The sequence below is a fragment of the Bubalus bubalis genome, chromosome X (assembly GCF_019923935.1).
Source record: "Bubalus bubalis isolate 160015118507 breed Murrah chromosome X, NDDB_SH_1, whole genome shotgun sequence".
Lineage (NCBI taxonomy): Eukaryota > Metazoa > Chordata > Mammalia > Artiodactyla > Bovidae > Bubalus > Bubalus bubalis.
Window position 1 is genome coordinate 74,343,759 of NC_059181.1, and position 24,173 is coordinate 74,367,931.

Consider the following 24,173-nt stretch of genomic DNA (forward strand, 5'->3'; position numbering starts at 1 on the left):
CAAAACCTGACAAAGATCCCACAAAAAAAGAAAACTACAGGCCAATATCACTGATGAACATAGATGCAAAACTCCTTAACAAAATTCTAGCAATCAGAATCCAACAACACATTAAAAAGATCATACACCAAGACCAAGTGGGCTTTATCCCAGGGATGCAAGGATTCTTCAATATCCGCAAATCAATCAATGTAATACACCACATTAACAAATTGAAAAATAAAAACCATATGATTATCTCAGTAGATGCAGAGAAAGCCTTTGACAAAATTCAACATCCATTTATGATAAAAACTCTCCAGAAAGCAGGAATAGAAGGAACATACCTCAACATAATAAAAGCTATATATGACAAACCCACAGCAAACATTATCCTCAACGGTGAAAAATTGAAAGCATTTCCTCTAAAGTCAGGAACAAGACAAGGGTGCCCACTCTCACCACTACTATTCAACATAGTTTTGGAAGCTTTGGCCACAGCATTCAGAGCAGAAAAAGAAAGAAATGGAATCCAAATTGGAAAAGAAGAAGTAAAGCTCTCACTGTTTGCAGATGACATGATCCTCTACATAGAAAACACTAAAGACTCCACCAGAAAATTACTAGAACTAATCAATGACTATAGTAAAGTTGCAGGATATAAAATCAACACACAGAAATCCCTTGCATTCCTATACACTAATAATGAGAAAACAGAAAGAGGAATTAAGGAAACAATTCCATTCACCATTGCAACGGAAAGAATAAAATACTTAGGAATATATCTACCTAAAGAAACTAAAGACCTATATATAGAAAACTATAAAACACTGGTGAAAGAAATCAAAGAGGACACTAACAGATGGAGAAATATACTATGTTCATGGATTGGAAGAATCAATATAGTGAAAATGAGTATACTACCCAAAGCAATCTATAGATTCAATGCAATCCCTATCAAGCTACCAACAGCATTCTTCACAGAGCTAGAACAAATAATTTCACAATTTGTATGGAAATACAAAAAACCTCGAATAGCCAAAGCGATCTTGAGAAAGAAGAATGGAACTGGAGGAATTAACCTACCTGACTTCAGGCTCTACTACAAAGCCACAGTTATCAAGACAGTATGGTACTGGCACAAAGACAGAAATATAGATCAATGGAACAAAATAGAAAGCCCAGAGATAAATCCAGGCACAAATGGACACCTTATCTTTCACAAAGGAGGCAAGAATATACAATGGATTAAAGACAATCTCTTTAACAAGTGGTGCTGGGAACTCGGGTCAACCACTTGTAAAAGAATGAAACTAGAACACTTTCTAACACCATACACAAAAATAAACTCAAAATGGATTAAAGATCTCAACGTAAGACCAGAAACTATAAAACTCCTAGAGGAGAACATAGGCAAAACACTCTCTGACATACATCACAGCAGGATCCTCTATGACCCACCTCCCAGAATATTGGAAATAAAAGCAAAAATAAACAAATGGGACCTAATTAACCTTAAAAGCTTCTGCACATCAAAGGAAACTATTAGCAAGGTGAAAAGACAGCCTTCAGAATGGGAGAAGATAATAGCAAATGAAGCAACTGACAAACAACTAATCTCAAGAATATACAAGCAACTCCTACAGCTCAACTCCAGAAACATAAATGACCCAATCAAAAAATGGGCCAAAGAACTAAACAGACATTTCTTCAAAGAAGGCATACAGATGGCTAACAAACACATGAAAAGATGCTCAACATCACTCATTATCAGAGAAATGCAAATCAAAACCACTATGAGGTACCATTTCACACCAGTCAGAATGGCTGCGATCCAAAAGTCTACAAGTAATAAATGCTGGAGAGGGTGTGGAGAAAAGGGAACCCTCTTACACTGTTGGTGGGAATGCAAACTAGTACAGCCACTATGGAGAACAGGGTGGAGATTCCTTAAAAAACTGGAAATAGACCTGCCTTATGATCCAGCAATCCCACTGCTGGGCATACACACTGAGGAAACCAGAAGGGAAAGAGACACGTGTACCCCAATGTTCATCGCAGCATTGTTTATAATAGCCAGGACATGGAAGCAACCTAGATGTCCATCAGCAGATGAATGGATAAGAAAGCAGTGGTACATATACACAATGGAGTATTATTCAGCCATTAAAAAGAATACATTTGAATCAGTTCTAATGAGGTGGATGAAACTGGAGCCTATTATACAGAGTGAAGTAAGCCAGAAAGAAAAACACCAATACAGTATACTAACGCATATATATGGAATTTAGAAAGATGGTAACAATAACCCTGTGTACGAGACAGCAAAAGAGACACTGATGTATAGAACAGTCTTATGGACTCTGTGAGAGAGGGAGAGGGTGGGAAGATTTGGGAGAATGGCATTGAAACATGTAAAATATCATGTATGAAACGAGTTGCCAGTCCAGGTTCGATGCACGATACTGGATGCTTGGGGCTGGTGCACTGGGACGACCCAGAGGGATGGAATGGGGAGGGAGGAGGGAGGAGGATTCCGGATGGGGAACACATGTATACCTGTGGTGGATTCATTTTGATATTTGGCAAAACTAATACAGTTATGTAAAGTTTAAAAATAAAATAAAATTAAAAAAAAAATAAAGAGTATAGTTCTGTTTCAATTTTCCTTCACGTGATCTCAATGAGAATAAGCTATTAGACTTCAGGAAAAGTAAAGAATTTCAACTTCTTACTAAAGCTCCATTAAAATGTCATGTATTTTCTCTATTTTCTCTCTTTGAATACTGATGCTTATCAAATTTTAAATGCAGAAGCTTCTTTTTCACAATAATCTTAGCCATAGATGCTTGGAAAAATGATGATGTGGGCAGAAGACCAATACAATTTTCTTAGGATATTTTTTGTTTCCTTTAGGTCATGAAGATTTGGGAAAAGAGGAAAAGAAAACAGAAACCAGTTTTGATTTGTTTTCAACTTTTTTTTTCAACCATCTTGGGAGAAATGAGTAATTATGGAATGCATAGAGATAAAGGTAAAATAATATTTCATGTGAACACCAGGATTATATGAGAATTTATTACATACTAGGACTCAAATAGTTCCTTTCTGGATATTTCTTAAAACTGGAAGGCACTGAGAAAATAATTTGGTGTACAAATATAATGTTAATGGTTTTATTACACTTTCAATGAATCGTAGAAGATAGAAGTAATCTTAAAAGCCAACTAGTCTAACTTTCCATTTAATGTAAAAGTTCCTTCTTTAGCAATGTAGGTGAATGGCTAGTCTTTGCATGAAAATTTCAGGAATATGAAGCATACTACTTTGCAAGATTTTCCCAGTCCATTTTTTTTTCCAAAATGTTCTTCCTTAGACTGTATCTATTGTCCTATTAATCTAAGCCTTGGTTCCATTTTTTTCACTCTGGAACCACCTTATCTGAAATAGTCTTTTCTGCATTTCAACTATCAATTATGTAAAGAAGATTTATTCCTTTTGGGGGAGGGGCATGCCATGTGCCTTGCAGGATCTCAGTTCCCCAAGCAGAGATTGAACCTGGGCCATATCAACGAAATCACCAAATTCTAACCACTAGGACATCGAGGAATTTGAGTATTTATTTCTTTGTTTCATAGGGTTTTGAAATATAGAGTTTTTCAACCATTTTATGTGACTCAAGGTTAAGTTATTTTATCATTCTAGGCCTCAAATTCCTTATCTGAAGAATCTATAAATTGATATAACTGGTTTCCAAATCTATAGTCTCCTGGATAATATTTACCCCTCCACAGTTGCTCATAAGTTTATATAATAACTATATCTTTTCATTCAGAACTTCCCCTGTATTAACAGGACAAATATAATGACTATTAAAAATGAGAACTCTCAGGCCCTATAAGCTTCTAAGTACATTTCTATTAAAAATAGAAAAATAATATTCCAAAATGCTGTTAGTTTAAATGCATTTTATTATATACTGTTTTCTGTGTACTATGCAGAGAGGGCATACCTTTCTGTTAAATATGCATTTTTCCACGGAAACCCTATATTTGACCCAACAATTCATCTCTGGATACATATCAAAAAAATAAAATTAAATTAAAAACATACAAAAAACCTCGAATAGCCAAAGCAATCCTGAGAAAGAAGAATGGAACTGGAAGAATCAACCTACCTGACTTCAGGCTCTACTACAAAGCCACAGTCATCAAGACAGTATGGCACTGGCACAAAGATAGAAATATAGATCAATGGAACAAAATAGAAAGCCCAGAGATAAATCCACGCACCTATGGACCCCTTAACTTTGATAGAGGAAGCAAGAATATACAATGGAGAAAATACAGTCTCTTTAACAAGTGGTGCTGGGAAAACTGGTTAACCATTTGTAAAAGAATGAAACTAGAACACTTTCTAACACCATACACAAAAATAAACTCAAAATGGATTAAAGATCTCAACGTAAGACCAGAAACTATAAAACTCCTAGAGGAGAACATAGGCAAAGCACTCTCTGACATACATCACAGCAGGATCCTCTATGACCCACCTCCCAGAATATTGGAAATAAAAGCAAAAATAAACAAATGGGACCTAATTAAAATTAAAAGCTTCTGCACAACAAAGGAAACTATAAGCAAGGTGAAAAGACAGCCTTCAGAATGGGAGAAAATAATAGCAAATGAGGCAACTGACAAACAACTAATCTCAAAAATATACAAGCAACTCCTACAGCTCAATTCCAGAAAAAAAAAAAAAATGACCCAATCAAAAAATGGGCCAAAGAACTAAGTAGACATTTCTCCAAAGAAGACATACAGATGGCTAACAAACACATGAAAAGATGCTCAACATCACTCATTATCAGAAAAATGCAAATCCAGACCACAATGAGGTATCATTTCACGCCAGTCAGATTGGCTGTGATCCAAAAGTCTACAAGCAGTAAACGCTGGAGAGGGTGTGGAGAAAAGGGAACCCTCTTACACTGTTGGTGGGAATGCAAACTAGTACAGCCACTATGGAGAACAGGGTGAAGATTCCTTAAAAAACTGGAAATAGAACTGCCTTATGACCCAGCAATCCCACTGCTGGGCATACACACCGAGGAAACCAGAATTGAGAGACACGTGTACCCCCATGTTCATCACAGCACTGTTTATAATTGCCAGGACATGGAAGCAACCTAGATGTCCATCAGCAGATGAATGGATAAGAAAGCAGTGGTACATATACACAATGGAGTATTACTCAGCCATTAAAAAGAATATATTTGAATCAGTTCTAATGAGGTGGATGAAACTGGAGCCTATTATACACAGTGAAGTAAGCCAGAAAGAAAAACTAACACATATATATGGAATTTATAAAGATGGTAACAATAACCCTGTATGCTACTGCTAAGTTGCTTCAGTCATGTCTGACTCTGTGCAACCCTATAGACAGCAGCCCACCAGGCTCCGCAGTCCCTGAGATTCTTCAGGCCAGAACACTGGAGTGGGTTGCCATTTCCCTTCCAATGCATGAAAGTGAAAAGTGAGAGTTAAGTCACTCAGTCATATCTGACTCTTCATGACCCCATGGACTGTAGCCCACCAGGCTCCTCTGTCCATGGGATTTTCCAGGCAAGAGTACTGGAGTGGGGTGCCATTGCCTTCTCTGATAACCCTGTATATGATACAGCAAAAGAGACACTGATGTATAGAACAGTCTTTTGGACTCTGTGGGAGAGGGACAGGGTGGGATGATTTGGGAGAATGACATTGAAACATATATAATATCATATGAAACGAGTTGCCATTCCAGGTTCGATGCACGACACTGGATGCTTGGGGCTGGTGCACTGGGACTACCCAGAGGGATGGTACGGGGAGGGAGGAGGGAGAAGGGTTCAGGATGGGGAACACGTGTATACCTGTGGCGGATTCATGTTGATAAATAGCAAAATGAATACAATATTTTATTTTATTTTTTTTTGCTGTTTAACCTGAAAATTTTTTTTATTTTATTTTACTTTTTAAACTTTACATAATTGTATTAGTTTTGCCAAATATCAAAATGAATCCGCCACAGGTATACATGTGTTCCCCATCCTGAACCCTCCGAATACAATATTTTAAAGTTAAAAAATAAAATAAAAAATAAAGTACATGCACTCCAATGTTCATAGCAGCATTCTTTACAATTGCCAAGATATGGAAGCAACCTGTGTCCATCAGCAGATGAATGGATAAAAAAGTTGTGGCATGTGTACATAAACACACACAGTAGACTACTACTCAGCCATATAAAAAGAACAAAGATCTTTCCATTTGTAGCAACATGGATTTGTAGGGCTTTATGTTAAGTGGAGTAAGTCAGACCAAGAACGACAAATATGCATGATATCACTTATGTGGAACCTAAGAATACAACAAATTAGTGAATATTACATAAAAGAAGCAGTCTCACATATATAAAGAACAAACTAGTGAGTACCAGTGGAGGGGAGGGTAAGGGCAATATAGAGATGGGGCAGTGGGAAGTACAAATTATTGGGTGTAAAATAGACTATAAGGATGTATTGTACATGAGGAATATAGCCAATGTTTTGTAATAACTGTCAATGAAGTATAACCCTTAAAATTGTATAAAAAATTCATTCTTTCATTCCACAAAGATTATTGAACATCAAGGATGTATAAGCACTGTGTTAGAGCCAGAGATACAGTAGTAAACAAGTAGGCCTCATATATGCCCATTGTTGGACTTAGATGTACAATTTGGTAGATGTATAGACAATAAATAAATAGACAAGAAAAATACAAATCACAAAATTTGACCAAGTATTATGGAGGGAAAGAATCAACTAGAATATTTTGCCACAGAGTGTAGTAAAGTGAAATCCTTTCCAAAGTCATATGTCATAAAAATTATTAGGGGAAAGGAAACATTCAGATCCTAGGACCCTTCCCTGCAAGCATGATCTGGGATGGGGTGATCAGCATTTTTAAGAAGTATGCAAAGTAATTCTTATGGTAAAACATACGCTAGTGAAATGGTAATGTTGGATTGGTAATAAGGAAATCTGGCATCTAATAAACCAATTGGCTGTGTGTCCGTCAACAAGACATACCCCTATCTAACCACACTTTTCTTATATAAAATAAGAGCATGAAATTGAATCTCAAGATGCCCACCAGCTTTAATTCAACGTCCATGGTATGTGGTATACTATATATGGTATATAGTCAACCATTGGCAATTTGTTTTATATATACATTAGTGGCAGAGGGTCATATATTTAATGAAAAAAAAAAGGTAAAAACAGTATAAGTGAAAAGCAGTCTTCTATTTAAAGACGTCAAATCTAGTCATAATCTTTGGAAAATAAATATAATCAAAAATTTAAAAACATACATCTATTTTCCATGAAATTTACTTGCCTTTCAAAATGCATTTAAAACATTGAAACGTACTGTTAATGCAAATACTTGACACACAAGAGTTCGTTTTGACATCTGTCCACTATAACCCTAACATAGACAGAAAGGCAAGGCATTAAACTAAATTTCAGAGAGATAGGGCAGGGAACTAAATTTATGAAAGACATATGGTGCTTTACACTTATTATCCATATATATTATTACTATCTCAAAACAACCCTTAATTATATCATGTCCATTTACTGTGAACTGAAGCACAGAGACATTAAAAATTTGATCATGTTAATTTACAAATTCCTAAGGGGAGCTGTGTTTTTCCCATGGCATCTAGAAGAGTTTGAGAATATAATAAGTGTTTGGTTTACCTTTGGTGAGTGAGTAAGTCAGTAAATAATCGACACTAACCTGGGAAACATTCCAAATTAAAGAAATATATACACATAGTAACATTCAATGAAGTTAAAAGGAAAATACGCCAAGTTTGCTTCCAAGAATTTTTAGAATTATAAGCTATTACAAGAAAACATGAATCCAAAATTTCCACATTATTCCACAAGTAATGGTTGACTAGACATCCTGAGGCAAAGTTTATTTTGGTGATAAATAATTTGAAGGTCTATTAGACTTAAAAACATCTACATAGTTTCTCCCAATATCTCAGGAATATATTTATCTAGCAAACATTTTCTTGTCTGCAGTTTATCTACCTAATAATAAAAAAAGAGATCTCTTAAAACACATCATCTTTTCAAAGTTTCTTTCTTCCATTAGCATGCTGCATTTTTAAAAATCCCTAAAAATAAAAGGATAGTAAGCAGTTCACTGTCTTTCCTATAATAGAAGTTTTTTTAATTAATTTATTTTTTAATTGAAGGATAATTGCTTTACAGAATTTTGTAATTTTCTGTCAAACATCAACATGAATCAGCCATAGCTGTACATATGTCCCCTCCCTCTTGATATAAGTTTTAACTAGCCACAGACAAGAAGAAAATTGTAATACTTCTTCCTTTTCCTGTATGTTAGAGTTTTCTATAGGGATAAAGGTTTCTGCACAGTCAATGGCTTTGGCCATTTTTAACATCAATTATGCCTAAAACTATTTTATATCAAATAAAATCCTAGCTAGGAATCCTGTGGTTATCCTTCATTTCAGGAGAGTATGTTTTCAGTAATATTCTGTCTCTGTGTCTCCTCTCCTGGAGTATGGGGTCTCAAGGAACTAGTCTGACAATCCAAGGAATCTGAAAGGTGCTGTCATGGTTTATGGAGTTTATTAGTATCAGTGACAGATTGAATAAGAACAAAAATAAAAAGAAAACTCAGTGGAAATTTGGAAGATAAATTTTGAAGATATCTTATTGAAAGTATAACAAAACAGTGAACAGATTGAAAATGGAAATCTCAGGGTAACCGTTGTCTTCCAGGTGCAGAGTAATCAATTCAAGTTGGAGCATATCAGAAGATTCCAGGAAAATTTTTTTAAGATGATAAAATTGTTGCACTACCAAATGTGTATGAATATACTGAAAGGAGACATGTACAAGTGGGAAAGGGTATCAGGATAAATTAGTAGTCAGTACCTAGAAAATTAAGCAAGCAAATATACAAAAACCAAAAAATAAGTAAATATTAGATTTCAAGGAAACAAAATAATACTATTCAGAAAAGGACAAAAAATATATTATACTACATAAGATAAATGGTAAAGCATTTACATAGTCATAATAATGTTAACACTGAATATCAAACTAACCAAAATTATGAAATAATTATACTGTGAGAGTAAGAAGTGAAGAAATATGGATTTAGGTGAAAAGGATCAATGACGAGATCTTGAAAGAGTTAGAATATCTTGCATTTCATAGTAAAATATCAATCAGCAATGCCTAACACTGAAAAAATCAAGAAGCAGTGATATAAACAGAAGAAACTGCTAGGTGTTCTCCAATATACTTATCCCTCATCCAATATAATAGAAAGTTTAGCTGGGCACATTGGATCTCCATAATATAACTACATTTGCTGTTTTCCTTGCAGTTAGATATGACTGAGCGACTTCACTTTCACTTTTCACTTTCATGCATTGGAGAAGGAAATAGCAACCCACTCCAGTGTTCTTGCCTGGAGAATCCCAGGGACGGCTGAGCTTGGGGGGCTGCCGTCTATGGGGTCACACAGAGTCGGACACGACTGAAGTGACTTAGCAGCAGCAGCAGCAGCAGCAGATATGACCATGTGACTCATCTTTAGCCAATGGGATTTAAGTGAACATGTCTTGTAGCAGTTTCTGGGAATCCCTTTTAAAAGATAGCTGGTACACACTTTTGTCCCTTCTTTCTCCTCATCTCTGTCATGCTACCTGGACCATAAATGTCATGATTTTGGACCCTGAGGACAAGAGCTACATCATAGGGATGGCAGAATGGAAGATGAAAGGCATCAGAATCTCTGAGGACTTCACAGGGCAGAACTGCCATGCCAGCTCTAGATTTGTACATGGACTTGAAATATATTGTTTAAAATATTATTTTAATAATAGTTTTAAAATAAATGTCTATTTATTTTGAGTCTTTTTGCTATTCACAGCAAAACCTAATTCTAATTAACATAGAATTATTCACAGATAGAGGTAAATACCAAAGGAATCATCTAAAGGGTGGAAATAATTGATTCTGGCTGCCACAAAATGGTAGGAGGGGAGAAGTAAAGCATGTTGGTTTTGTAGCAAGTTCTACAGAACTTAACTCCTTGAACTATGTGTGTATATAATTTTGATTAAAAACAACAATGACAACAAAAACACATTCTCTGTATTTCCATAATTGTGGCATTCGCTTAGGCACCACATACCATGGTCTCACTCCAATTCCTCTTCAGGTACCTATATTCTTTTGTTGTCTCTTTTGCTAGACTTCAGGCTCCTTAGAAATAGGATGTGTCTGTGTTGGAGAAGACTCTTGAGAGTCCCTTGGACTGCAAGGAGATCCAACCAGTCCATCCTAAAGGAAATCAATCCTGAATATTCATTGGAAGGACTGATGTTGAAGCTGAAACTCCAATACTTTGGCCACCTGATGAGAAGAGCTGACTCATTTGAGAAGACCCTGATGTTGGGAGGGACTGGTGGCAGGAGGAGAAGGGGATGACAGAGTATGAGATGGTTGGATGGCATCACTGACTCGATGGATGTGAGTCTGGGTGAACTCCGGGAGTTGGTGATGGACAGGGAGGCCTGGCGTGCTGCGATTCATGGGGTTGCAGAGTCGGACATGACTGAGTGACTGAACTGAACTGAACTGAACTGTATTTCTATTTCCCAGTTCGTATGTATAACACATAGCATTCTCCGTCTATGAAATCTCAAAGAGTTGGACACAACTTAATGATTAAACAGCAGCAGCATGCTCAGTAAATACAGGATTTAGTTTGACTTCTCATCTGAACCCTAAAAAAATAAAAAGCAAAGGTCTGGTCATGACAGTATTTATTTTGAGAATATTATTTAGTTTTAGAAATATGCTCTGATTTTCCCCTATATTTCTCCCTCTTTATTCATGTATATATGTATGAGGAAATATTTTCTCCTCTGGAAGAGTTCTGTATTTTGTTTTTTCTTCTTTAATAGTAGTTACCTCTTGATTTTCTGCAATGATCCTTCTGTGTGAGCTGAAGACTACGTTTACTTGCTCACAAGAGCCATCTGTTAGCATCTCTTCTGAAATCTGCATTAAATGAGCCATGGAATCAGCCATGGCAGGAATCTTTATATCATAGAAATCAACAAATGATACAAATCAGAGTTATTTTCCTTAAAAAAATGTTGTTAAATACTTACCAGCACAGTACTGTCATTACCTAAATCTTACACAAATATTAATATCTTTCAAATGGAATGTAAGCTACAGTTTCCATGACTGATCACTATAATTTTCAATCTATCATTCATTATATAGTATGTGAAATGCACAGTAGTGTCCCACTCTCTGAGTGAGTGTCTGAAACCAGGGATAGTATTTAACTCTATATATACTATGTTTTTTCTATACACACACCTGTGATGAAGTTTAATTTATAAATTAGGTGCAGTAGGAGAAAATCTGAATTGCCAGCATCATTATTCTTAAGCTTTGGAGCAATTATTAAGTAAAATAAGGGTTACTTGAACACAAGCACCATGATACCATGACAGTTAATCTGATAACCAAGAGGACTACTAAGTGATTAATGTGTGGGTAGAATATACAGCATGAATACACCAGAGAAAGGGAAGATTCACATCCTAGGTGGGATGGAGCAGGACAGCACAAGCTCTATCATCCGGCTCCAAACAGAACACAATGTAAAACTTATGAATTGACATAAGAATTAGTAGTTTTATTTAACTTGAACAGATGTAATATTGAAACTGATAAACTACTTTTGCTTCAAATTTAAATCGTTTTTTCTTGAAACAGATTAATCAATGTTGTCAATGTAGATTAAACACTAAAAAAAATACCTTTTAATTTTTTTACTTGATGCACTTATTGGAAACATTTTAAGTATGTCTGGAACACCTTAGTTATGTAAATCTACAGTCAGACAGTAACCATAGGGGGATTGGTTCCAGGACCATCAGGGATATGAAAATCCATGGATAGTCAAGTCCCATAGTTGGCCTTCCATAGCCAGAGATTCTGCATCTCCATGTAAAAGTTTTTGAGTGGACATAGTTTTCATTTCTTCTGAGTATTACCTAAGAATGGAATTTCTGTCATATATCTCTGTGTAAACAGTTTTGAGGACCATTTTCCAAAGTGGCTAAGACATTTTACATTTTCACCAGAGGTGTATAATGGTTCAAATTTCTCCACATCCTGGTATATACTTGTTATTATTTGTTTTTTTTTTTTATTATTATTATAGCCATCATAGTGGGTGTTAAGAGGTATCTATCTCATTGTGGTTTTGATTTCCATAATGACAACTGATGTTGAGCATGTTTTTATGTATTTATTGGTCATTTGTAAATCTTTGGATAAATGTCTGTTCTAATCCATTGCCCATTTTAATTGCATTATTTGCCTTTTTATTATTGAGATGTAAGAGTTCTTTACATATTTTGGATATGATTCCTTATCAGATATATGATCTACACATATTTCCTCCCATTCTGTGGTTTTTTCACTTTATTGGTAGCATTGTTTAAAGCACCTCATACAATTTGCAATTAATTTTTATTGGAGTATAGTTGATTTATAATGTTCTGATAGTTTAAAATGTACAGTAAATTGAATAAATTTTATGTATATCAATTCTTTTTCAGATTCTTTTCCCATATAGGTTATTATAGAATATTGAGTAAGGTTCCCTGTGCTATACAGTAGGTCCTTGTTAGTTATCTATTTTATATATAGCAGTGTGTATATGTTAATTCCAATTTCCTAATTTATAACTTCCTCTCCATTTTCCCTTGGCAACCATAAGTTTGATTTCAAAATCTGTGAGTCTGTTTCTATTTTGTATATAAGTTCATTTGTATTATTTTTATTAGATTCCACATATAAGTAATATCATATAATATTTATCTTTGGTATGATAATCTCTAGGTCCATCCATGTTGCTGCAAATAACATTATTTCATTCTCTTTTTATGACTGAATGATATTTCGTTGTATGTATGTACTACATCTTCTTTATCCATTTCTCTGCCAATGGACACTTTAGGTTGCTTCCATGTCTTGGTTATTGTAAACAGTGATTCAAAGAACATTGCAGTGCATGTATCTTTTTGAATTATAGTCCTCCTCACATATACGTCCAGGAGCAGGGTCTCTGGGTCATATGGTAGTTCTATATTTAGTTTTTAAGGAACTTCCATACTCTTCTCCATAATGGTGGTACTAATTTGCATTCCCACCAACAGTGTAGGATCCCTGGATTGGGAACCATAACCTTTGCAGCTTTTGTATGTAGATTTTTTGATGATGGCCATTGTAATTGGTGTGAGGCATTTTTCAAAGAACTAGAACAAAACATTTTAGAATTTGTATAGAAACACAAAAGAACCCAAATAGCCAAAGTAATCTTGAAAAAGAAAAACGGAGCTGAAAGAATCAGGCTGCCTGGCTTCAAACTACACTACAAAGCTACAATAATCAAATCAGTATGGTAATAGTACAAAAACAGTACAAAATAGTACAAAATCAATGGAACAGGATAGAAAGTCCAGAGATAAACCCACACACCTATGGTCACCTAATCTATGAGAAAGGAGGCAAGAATATACAGTGGAGGAAACATAGTCTTTTCAATAAGTGGTGCTGGGAAAACTGGGCAGCTGCATGTCAAGGAATGAAATTAGAACACTGATGTAAGACTTGGACTATAAAGAAAGCTGAGCACCAAAGAATTGATGTTTTTGAACTGCGGTGTTGGAGAAGACTCTTAAGAGTCCCTTGGACTGCAAGGAGATCAAACCATCCTAAAGGAAATCAATCCTGAATATTCATTGGAAAGTCTGATGCTAAAGCTGAACCTCCAATACTTTGGCCACCTGATGCGAAGAACTGACTCACTGGAAAAGACCCTCATGCTGGGAAAGATTGAAGGCGGGAAGAGAAGTGGATGACAGAGGATAAGATGGTTGGATGGCATCACCAACTCAATGGACATGAGTTTGAGGAAACTCCAAGAGTTGGTGATGGACAGGGAGGCCTGACGTGCTGCAGTCCATGGGGATGCAAAGAGTCGGACACGACCAAGCAACAGAACTGAACTGAACGGAAATAATACCATATGGGCTTCCCTGGTGACTCAGCTGGTAAAGAATCTGCCTGCTATGTGGGAGACCTAGGTTTGATCCCTGGATTGGGAAGATCTCCTGTAGAAGGGAAAGGCCTGGAGAATTCCATGGACTGTATGGGGTTGCAAAGAGTCAGAAACCACACAAAAAAATAAATTCAATGGATTAAAGACCTAAATTTAAGGATGGATACTCTAAAACTCTTGGAAGAAAACATAAGCAGAACATCCTGACATAAATCACAGCAAGCTCTTTTTCAGTCTACCTCCTAGAGTAATGAAAATAAAAACCAAAATAAACAAATGGCACCTAATTAAACTTAAATGTTTTTGCACAGCAAAGGAAACTATAAACAACATGAAAAGACAATCCTCAGAATGGGAGAAAATATTTTCAAACAAAGCACCTGACAAAGGATTCATCTCCAAAATGTACAAACCTCTCACGCATCTCAATATCCAAAAAAAAAAAAAGACCCAATCAAAAAATGGACAGATGTTCTATGTAGCTATTTCTCCAATGAAGACATACATGTAGCCAAAAAAGCACATGAAAAGATGTTCAACATTACAAATTATTAGAGAAACACAAATGATGAAATTTTTAAGGCTTTCATTTATGACACTCATCAACTACAACATGAAAATTATTGAAAATCCCTTACCCGAACTATTTCACAGTCAACACTTAATTCAGTTGCAACTGCTTCAATTTTTTCTCGACAAACAGAGCCAAGGCTGGTCATGCCATTGTCCCAGTACTTCTTAAGAGTGGCTAAGTCTTGGTCACTGAACTGAGTGCGATCTTGTAGCTGTAAAGAACATTTTTAAAAATTAGAATAATCAATAATCAAATATTAAAGGGCATCATCAGAGCAAGATGTGCTAGGTTACTTTCAATGCATAAATTGATTTCATAATTCTTATTCTGTGTTTCCCCATTCTGAAGTGGACATTTTCATGGTATTTATTTCTATGCGATGAACATGTGCTAGAATAAAATAGGTAAAAAAAGTTAACTGATAGAAATTAAGCAATGCTGATTTTAAATGGTTGTAATCACACAAATAATACAGGTAATTGTAGAAGATACAAATGCATTTTTAAAAGAAGATAATTTAAATCACTAACCATCCTGGAAATTACATTTGTTAATTATAATTATATTCTCTCAAACTTTTCTCTATAATGCATATATTCATACTCACACTGCATATATTAAAAATCACATGTCACAGTGTTGTCTTCTGATAAATTGATCTAGATTTACTATAGATAAGCTCCAATTAGTTATAATTAATTAAAATATTAAATAAGAAAAATGCAAGAAGATAATGTTCTTTTAATATCATAAAAAAAAGAACAATCACATTTATGTCTTCAGAAAGTTTCAGAATAAGCCTGTCTTTTTAATTCTTAGCTTTTTAAAAACCAAGTAACTATGGACTTTATATATTGTTTTAATTCAATGAATCCTAGGGGCATCCCCAAGAAATAAGTTAGAAGCATGATAGAATAATGACTTTTATTTGTGAATAAGAAGACATGAAAAGAAAGGACAAAGGACTTTCTTTCAACAGAGCACAGAGATATCATGGTAGTTAGAAATAGACATATATATCTGATTTTTTCTAGTAGTTTTATCCCTATGATGTCTCCAATTATTTCAAGGGGTGGTTAAAAAATCTATAAATTAACTTTAATTAAAAATATATATCCTGTAAAATCTTGTATGAGTATATGTATGTTTGTGATGAAAGAGTGAGAGTGATGAGAAAGTCGGAGAAAGCCTGTGAGAGTGAAGGAGTAGAGAATTAAAGTGGCAAATCATGGCATGAGGTATAAGGTTCTGTTGCTGCCTTCTGCCTAAGAATAAATGATCTGGTCCCGCACAGAGGTTAGACTTCAAAGCCTTCCTAGACATAAATAGTTTTGAACGTTTCTTCCTTAACTGAAATTTAAAATGAGGCTGTACACTGGGACGACCCAGAGGGATGGTACGGGGAAGGAGGAGGGAGGAGGGTTCAGGATGGGGAACACGTGTATACCTGTGGCGGATTCATGTTGATATATGGCAAAACCAATACAATATTGTAATGTTAAAAAATAAAAAAAAAAATAAATACATAAAATGGAACTCTCTTCTAAATTCATTTCAGGTAACAATGAAAGGTAGTATATAAAACATGTAAACCATACTTAAAAAGAGTTATCATAGCTAATGAAAGTGAAGTTGCTTAGTCGTGTCCAACTGTCTGCAACTGCATGGACTCTCTGTCCATGGGATTTTCCAGGCAAAAGTACTGCAGTGGGTTGCCATTTCCTTCTCCAGGGTATCTTTCCCACCCAGGGATTGAACCCAGGTCTCCCACATTCCGGGCACGCTTTACCGTCTAAGCCACCAGGGAAACCCATTATCATAGCTAATACTGATATAATAATAAACAACAGGTGCAAATTTGTTTTAAAGCTACAATTTTTGAAAACAAAATTTAGCTATCAGGATGAAAAAGCAATATATGAATTCTCAGTTTACTATCAAGAAAATGAAGTTAAACTGTATGGTTAACATATGTCTCTCAGTAAGACATATAATACAGCTTTTCTTTGTGTGTTAATGAATTTCAATATCGGCTAGATCTCTTCTCCCCGCTATAGTTAAAAACAAACAAACAAACCCTGATTAGTAACATCTATTACAAGTACTAGTACTAAATTACATGTTTACAATAAAAGAATCAAAGTATGTCATCCAAGTTTTTTTTTAAAATCAAGTAAAATAATGATCAAGTTATTTATAACATAAAAATTTTATGTGCCTTTCCTATATCAGAGTTTGGCAAGATGGCAGAGTAGGACGGTGCTCATCTTCTCCTGCAAGAACACCAAAATCACAACTAGCTGCTGAACAACCATTGACAGGAAGCTGTTGGGACCCACCAAAAAAAAAAAAAAAATACCCCACATCCAAGGACAAAGGAGAAGCAGCCACAACACTCTTGGAGGGGCACAGTCATGTTTAAAATCAAACTTCATACCTGCCAGAGACTCTTGGAGGGCATAAACAAAACCCTGTGGGCACTAGGACCCAGGGAAAGGAGCAGTGACCCCCCACAAGAGAGAATCAGATCTGTCTGTGAGTGTTTGAAGTCCTCCTATGGAGGCATGGGTCAGCAGTGGCCTGCTGCAGGGACAGGGGCACTGGTAACAGCAGTCCTGGGAGCCATAGTATGAGGTATAAGTTCTCTTGAAGGAGGTCACCATTAACCCCACAACAGAGCCTCTGGGTGGGTGATCCACAAACTGGAGAACAATAATACAAAAGAAGTTCTTGCACTGTTGCAAAAGTTTTAGGCTCCACAACAGACTTCTCAACCATGGGATCTGGCAAATCGACTGAGAATCCTCAGGGAATCTGACTTTGGAGGTGAGCGGGATTTGATTACAGAAGTTCCACAGGACTGGGGGAAATAGAGACTCTTGGAGGGCACAAAAAACAAGACTCAGAGATCAAATTGCCAACATCCATTGGTTCATAGAAAATGGGAGGGTAAGTTTCAAGGGAATTACAGAAAACATCTGTTTCATTGACTATGCCAAAGCCTTTCACTCTGTGGATCACAATAAACTGTGGAAAGTTCTGAAAGAGATGGGAATACCAGACCACCTTACCTGCCTCCTGAGAAAGCTTTATGCAGGTCAAGAAGCAAAAGTTACAACTGGACCTGGAACAACAGACTGGTTCCAAATTGGGAAAGGAGTACATCAAGGCTGTACATTGTCACACTGCTTACTTAACTTCTATGCAGAGTACATCATGTGAAATGCTGGGCTGGATGAAGCACAAGCTGGAATCAAGATTGCTGAGAGATATATCAATAACCTCAGATATAAGATGACAGCACCCTAATGATAGAAAATGAAGAGTAACTAAGGAGCCTCTTGATGAAGGTGAAAAAAAGAGAGGAATGCTGCTGCTGCTAAGTCACTTCAGTCGTGTCCGACTCTGTGCAACCCCAGAGATGGAAGCCCACCAGGCTCCCCCGTCCTTGGGATTCCCCAGGCAAGAACACTGGAGTGGGTTGCCATTTACTTCTCCAATGCATGAAAGTGAAAAGTAACTAAGGAGCCTCTTGATGAAGGTGAAAAAAAGAGAGTGAATAAGCTGGCTTAAAACTCAACATTCAAAAAAACTCAGATCAGGGCATCTGGTCCCACCATTTCATGGCAATAAATGGGGAAACAATGGAAACAGTGACAGATTTTATTTTCTTGGGTTCTCAAATCACTGAATATGGTGACTGAAGCCATGAAATTAACAGACACTTTCTCCTTGGAAGAATAGCTATGACCAACCTAGATAGCATATTAAAAAGCAAAGACATCACTTTGCCGACAAAGGTCCATATAGTCATGTGAGGGTTAGACAATAAAGAAGGATGAGTACTGAAGAATTCATACTTTTGAACTGTGGTACTGGAGAAGACTCTTGAGAGTCCCTTGGACTGCAAGGAGATCCAACCAGTCAATCCAGTCTTAAAGGAAATCAGTCCTGAATATTCATTGGAAGGACTGATGCTGAGGCTAAAGCCCCAATACTTTCACCACCTGATGCAAAGTGCTGACTCACTGGAAAAGACTCTGATGCTGGGAAAGATTGAGGGCAGGAGGAGAAGGGGACGACAGAAAATGAGATGGTTGGGTGGCATCATCGACACAATAGACATGAATTTGAGAAAACTCAGGGAAAAAGTAAAGGACAGGGAAGCCTGGTGTGCTGCCTTCTGTGTAGGTCACAAAGAGTCAGATGAAATTAAGCAACTGAACAACTCCTTTATTGTTTGTACAATAGTTGTGGGGTTGAAAATTTCAAAACCAGAGAGCAAAATTAATGGGAGCATTGTTCTAGGTAGATTCAAATAATTCATCATAACAGCCAGCATAAATATTCCCATATTTTTCCATTGTACCAAATTCTCCACTGCAAGCTAGCTTACATTATTGTCGAAATGGAAAGAATAATCAACAGAACAGTGAATACACTCAGCAAGTTAAGTTGTAATTCATTTAGGGGACATCCAAAGCCGATTCATCCCTTAAATTGAACTAAATAAAACTTGATTTGATTTGTTAGAAATGTGCTAGGATCTTAGCATCAGCAATACTGAAGGTGACCTATTATGACAACGCCCGTTAAGTAGAAGCTTATGGGGGAAAGGGAAATTATTTTTAAAGCTCCTAAGAGCATATTCTAACTAAGATAATAAGTAAGGTAATAAAAATCAACTAGCATTAAAACTGAATACTCATTTAAAGAAGAAAAAAATGTGTATACTTAAGGTGAATACTTCCCTGAGGAAACCTGAAGATGAAATCAGTTTTGTCTCTCTGAAGAGTTGTGAGCCATGCTCAGTCACTCAGTCACATCCGACTCTGAGGCCCTGGAGTATGTTGCCATTCTCTTATCCAGGGAATCTTCCTGACTCAGGGATTGACCCTGGGTCTTCTGAATTGCAGGTGTATTCTTTATTGTCTGAGCCACCAGGGAAGTCTCTTTGTCTCTCTATTGGACTTAAGCCACTTTCACTTTACAAGACATCCCTCAGCTTAAACTGCTGATTTAAGTGATGGAGACATATTAGTCAATTATCTTGTTGATTTTTGTGAGGAGTAACATTCCAGTAACCCTGGAAACCTAGGTTAAAGCTGAGGTTTGGCCTATGTGACCAGGTAATTATTTTGATTTCACTTGGATTATATTGTAAAACAATAGAAAAAAAAAATCTTCTGACTTCTTCACCAATTTTAAGAACATTTCAAGGAATTTACTTCTTTGATTTTTCTTTTTAAATAAAACTGAGTGACAAAACTCTGATATTGGGGAGCATAGTTTCTTGTTTTAAGTATGTGTCTTATTAGAGTTAAATGTAGAAATGAATTATATATTTGTACTCAGAAGCAATCCTTTTGAAACAAGAACTATTACAAATGTTAAACTCAACTAACAGTTCCTTACTCCCTCAGTTTTCCATATGATGTGCATTATTCTGTCATATCCCAACCAGCAGTCCAAAGAGTAATGTATGCTGCTGAGATTTCAAACTAGCTTTGTGAAAGCTTATTCATTTTCCCTCTAGATAATGCTAGATAATGGGCTACTTAATAGGAGGTATCATGCATTTTTGCTTTTATTCTCATTGTAAAAATGAAAGTAATTATGTACTTGTTTAACAAATTCAAACAGAAGGATATAAAATGGGCTACAATCTCTCTTCCTTTCTTACGTACAAACTCCAATCCTGACACTGTCAGTAGCTTCCTGAGTAAGTTTCCAGGGTAAAAATGTATATACACTTAGAAAAAACAAACCAATGATACTATAAACTTAACTTCTTTCACTTATTATATTTAGAAGATCTTTCCATATCATCATTATATCATGTGTATATCATCAGGATACCATCGATACACTTCAATCATTTTAACTGTTACACTGTATTCCATCACATGGACACTATACAATTTACTTATGCAATTGTTATTTAATATTATCTAATTATGTTATATGGGCTACTTTATATCTTAAAAGATGATGCTGTTAAAGTGCTGCACTCAATATGCCAGCAAACTTGGAAAACTCAGACGAGGCAACAGGACTGGCAAAGGTCACTTTTCATTTCAACCCTAAGAAAGCAATGTCACAGAGTGATTCATTCAACTACATTCAAACTACAGCACAATTATACTCATCTCACATGCTAGCAAAATAATAGTCAAAATTCTCCAAGCCAGGCTTCAACAGTACATGAACCGTCAACTTCTGGATGCTCAAGTTGGATTTAGAAAACGCAGAAGAACCAAGATCAAATTGCCAACATCGGTTGGGTCATAGAAAAAGCAAGACAGTTTCAGAAAAACATCTACTTTTGCTTCACTGATGGTGCCAAAGCCTTTGACTGTGTGGATCACAGCAAACTGTCGAAAATTCCTAAAGAGATAGGAATACCAGACCACCTTTCCTGTCTCCTGAGAAATCTGCATGCAGGTCAAGAAACAGCAGTTAGAACCAGACTTGGAACAACAGACTGGTTCCAAATTGGGAAAGGAGTACATCAAGGCTCTATATTGTCACCCTTCATATTTAACTTATGTGCAGAGTACATCATATGAAACGCTGGGCTGGATGAAGCACAAGCTGGAATCAAGATTGCCAAGAGAAATATCAATGACCTCAGATAGGCAGATGATACCACCCTTATGGCGGAAAGCAAAGAGGAACTAAAGAGCCTCCTGCTGAAAGTTGAAAGAGGAGAGTGAAAATGATGGCTTAAAACTCAGCATTCAAAAACTAACATCATGGCATCTGGTCCCATCATTTCATGGCAAATAGATGGAGAAACAATGGAAACAGTGACAGATTTTATTTTCTTGGACTCCAAAATCACTGCAGATGGTGATTGCAGCCATGAAATTGAAAGACGTTTGTTCTTTGGAAAAAAAGCTATGACCAAACTAGACAGCATATTAAAAAGCAGAGACATTACTTTGCCAACAAAGGTCCATCTAGTCAAAGTTATGGTTTTTCCAGTCATCATGTATGGAGGTGAGAGTTGGACTATAAAGAAAGCTGAGCACCAAAGAAGTGATGCTTTTGAACTGTGCTGTTGGAGAAGACTCTTGAGAGTCCTCGGACTGCAGGGAGATCAGACCAGTCAATCGTAAAGGAAATCAGTCCTGAATATTCATTGAAACCTGAATATTCATTGATGCCTGAAGCTGAGTGACTGAACAGAACTGAAGTGAATTATGTTATCTAATTTAGCTATCTAAGGATAGACATTAGGTGATTTTCAGGTTATTGTTATTAAAATCAATGCTGAAATGGACATTCTGGTACATATCTTGCTTAATATTTGCAGTTATGTATAACGGGAAATTCCAAGCTATGTGTTTCCAGTTCTTCAAGTTGACAAGGAAAGGATTCCCAACACCAGACAGATGAAACCACCATGTATATGTGAGTCACATATACTCACAGCCTGTAAGAGGAGAACACTGTACGCCATACAGGAACATATGAGAATACTGAAAACAGAATGAACAAGCAAGGGCAGTGGTGTAACCCTGAAGCGTGGTGAAACCTCTCTTTCCCATAAGAGTATATGATCGACTTGTTTGAATCATTTTGTCGGCTAGCAGGGAACTGAAGCTTGCCATCCAGGGATAAATAGACACTGTGTCTTGTCCCTGTGCTAAGGAGAGTTGTTTGAATATGGTATTTCATCTGCAGAAACAGGATGGGAAGGAGAACTTGGGGTTGGGCCATAATTCAAGACCCTCTTGGCTTTTCCCAGTTGTCAATACACAAATAATGTGGTAACTTAATTTTAGATTTTACAGGACAAAATGGAATTGGTTGCCCAAAGAGTATGTGCATTTAAAATATTTTGTAAATATAGACAAATTGCCCTTGGATAAGGGCTGAAATATATGACAGTCCCTATTTTCCTGTATCTTTATCAATGCTAGGGATTATCCAACTTTATAATTATTGCTAGTTTAGTGAAAGATTGTATCTTGCTGTTTTGATTTGTATTTCTTTAAATAAGACCAAGGGTTTTTGTATGCTTAACGGCCTTATGAATTTATTTTTCTGAAAAATGCTTATCTAAAGTATGATGCATTTTTTACTTATTATTTTTTAAATTTGTATACTCTTAGTGACAAGAACTGTGCTAAACATATGTTAGATATCTTTTTTTTTTGTAAATAAGGGTATTTTTAATCATATGGAATATGTTTCCTATCATTAGTAATACACTGTGTGAAGTCACATCAGTCATCTAAGGTGACTCTATGTGACCCTATGGACAAAACTCCTCTGTTCATGGGATTCTCCAGGCAAGAATACTGGAGTGGGTCGCCATTTCCTTCTACAGGGGATCTTGTTGATCCAGGGATTGAACCCATGTCTCCTGCATTGCAGGCATATTCTTTACCATCTGAGTCACCAGGGAAGCCCCATAGTTCTTATAATTGGCTATATTTTTCCAATATTAATTTAGCAATTAATAAAATTAGGGAAAAGTTAGTTAAAAATAAATCAAAGTAGGAAGTCCACATCAAAGAGTACAAATGAACATATCTATAAAACAGAAATATAGTTGCAGATGTAGAAAACAAACTTATGGTTATCTAGGGGTAAGGAAGGGGAGGGATAAAATGGAAGATTGAGATTGTCATATACACACTACTATGGGCTTCAGTGGTAAAGAATCAGCCTGCCAATGCAGGAGATGCAGGTTTGATCCCTGTGTCACGAAGAACCACTGGAGAAGAAAATGGCAACCCCTTCCAGTATTCTTGCTTGGAGAATACCATGATCAGAGGAGCCTGGCAACTCCATGGGTTTGCAAAAGGTTGGACACAACTTAGTGATTAAACAAAACACAACTATATATGAAATAGATAACAAATAAATACCTAGTGTATAGCACAGGAAATTTGACTCACTACTCTGTAAAGGCCTATATGAGGTAAAATCTAAAAATGAATGACTGTATATATATATATATATATATATATATATATATATATATATACACACACACACACACACACACAAACTAATTCACTTTGTTGTACACCTGAAACTAACACGTTGGAAATCAACTATACTCCAAGGGACTAGATCTGATAGACAGAGTGTCTGATGAACTATGGATGGGGGTTCATGACATTGTACAGGAGACAGTGATCAAGACCATCCCCAAAAAAAGAAATGCAAAAAAGCAAAATGGCTGTCTGAAGAGGCCTTACAAATAGTTGTGCAAAGAAGAGAAGCAAAAAGCAAAGGAGAAAATGAAAGATATATCCATTTGAATGCAGAGTTCCAAAGAATAGCAAGGAGAGAGAAAAAAGCCTTCCTCAGTGATCAATGCAAAGAAATAGAGGAAAACAAAAAATGGAAAAGACTAAGGA

At 36.2% G+C, this 24,173-nt stretch overlaps 1 protein-coding gene across 3 annotated transcripts in view; it reads right to left on the reverse strand.

Moving 5' to 3' along the window:
* Positions 1-24,173, reverse strand: part of HDX (highly divergent homeobox) — a 220,823-nt gene that overhangs the window by 83,506 nt on the left and 113,144 nt on the right. For all 3 annotated transcript variants that reach the window (XM_044936634.2, XM_006076546.4, XM_006076545.4), the window contains one exon: positions 14,858-15,004. In XM_044936634.2, coding sequence (XP_044792569.1) covers positions 14,858-15,004 — 147 coding nt within the window. The remainder of the gene's footprint in view (positions 1-14,857; positions 15,005-24,173) is intronic.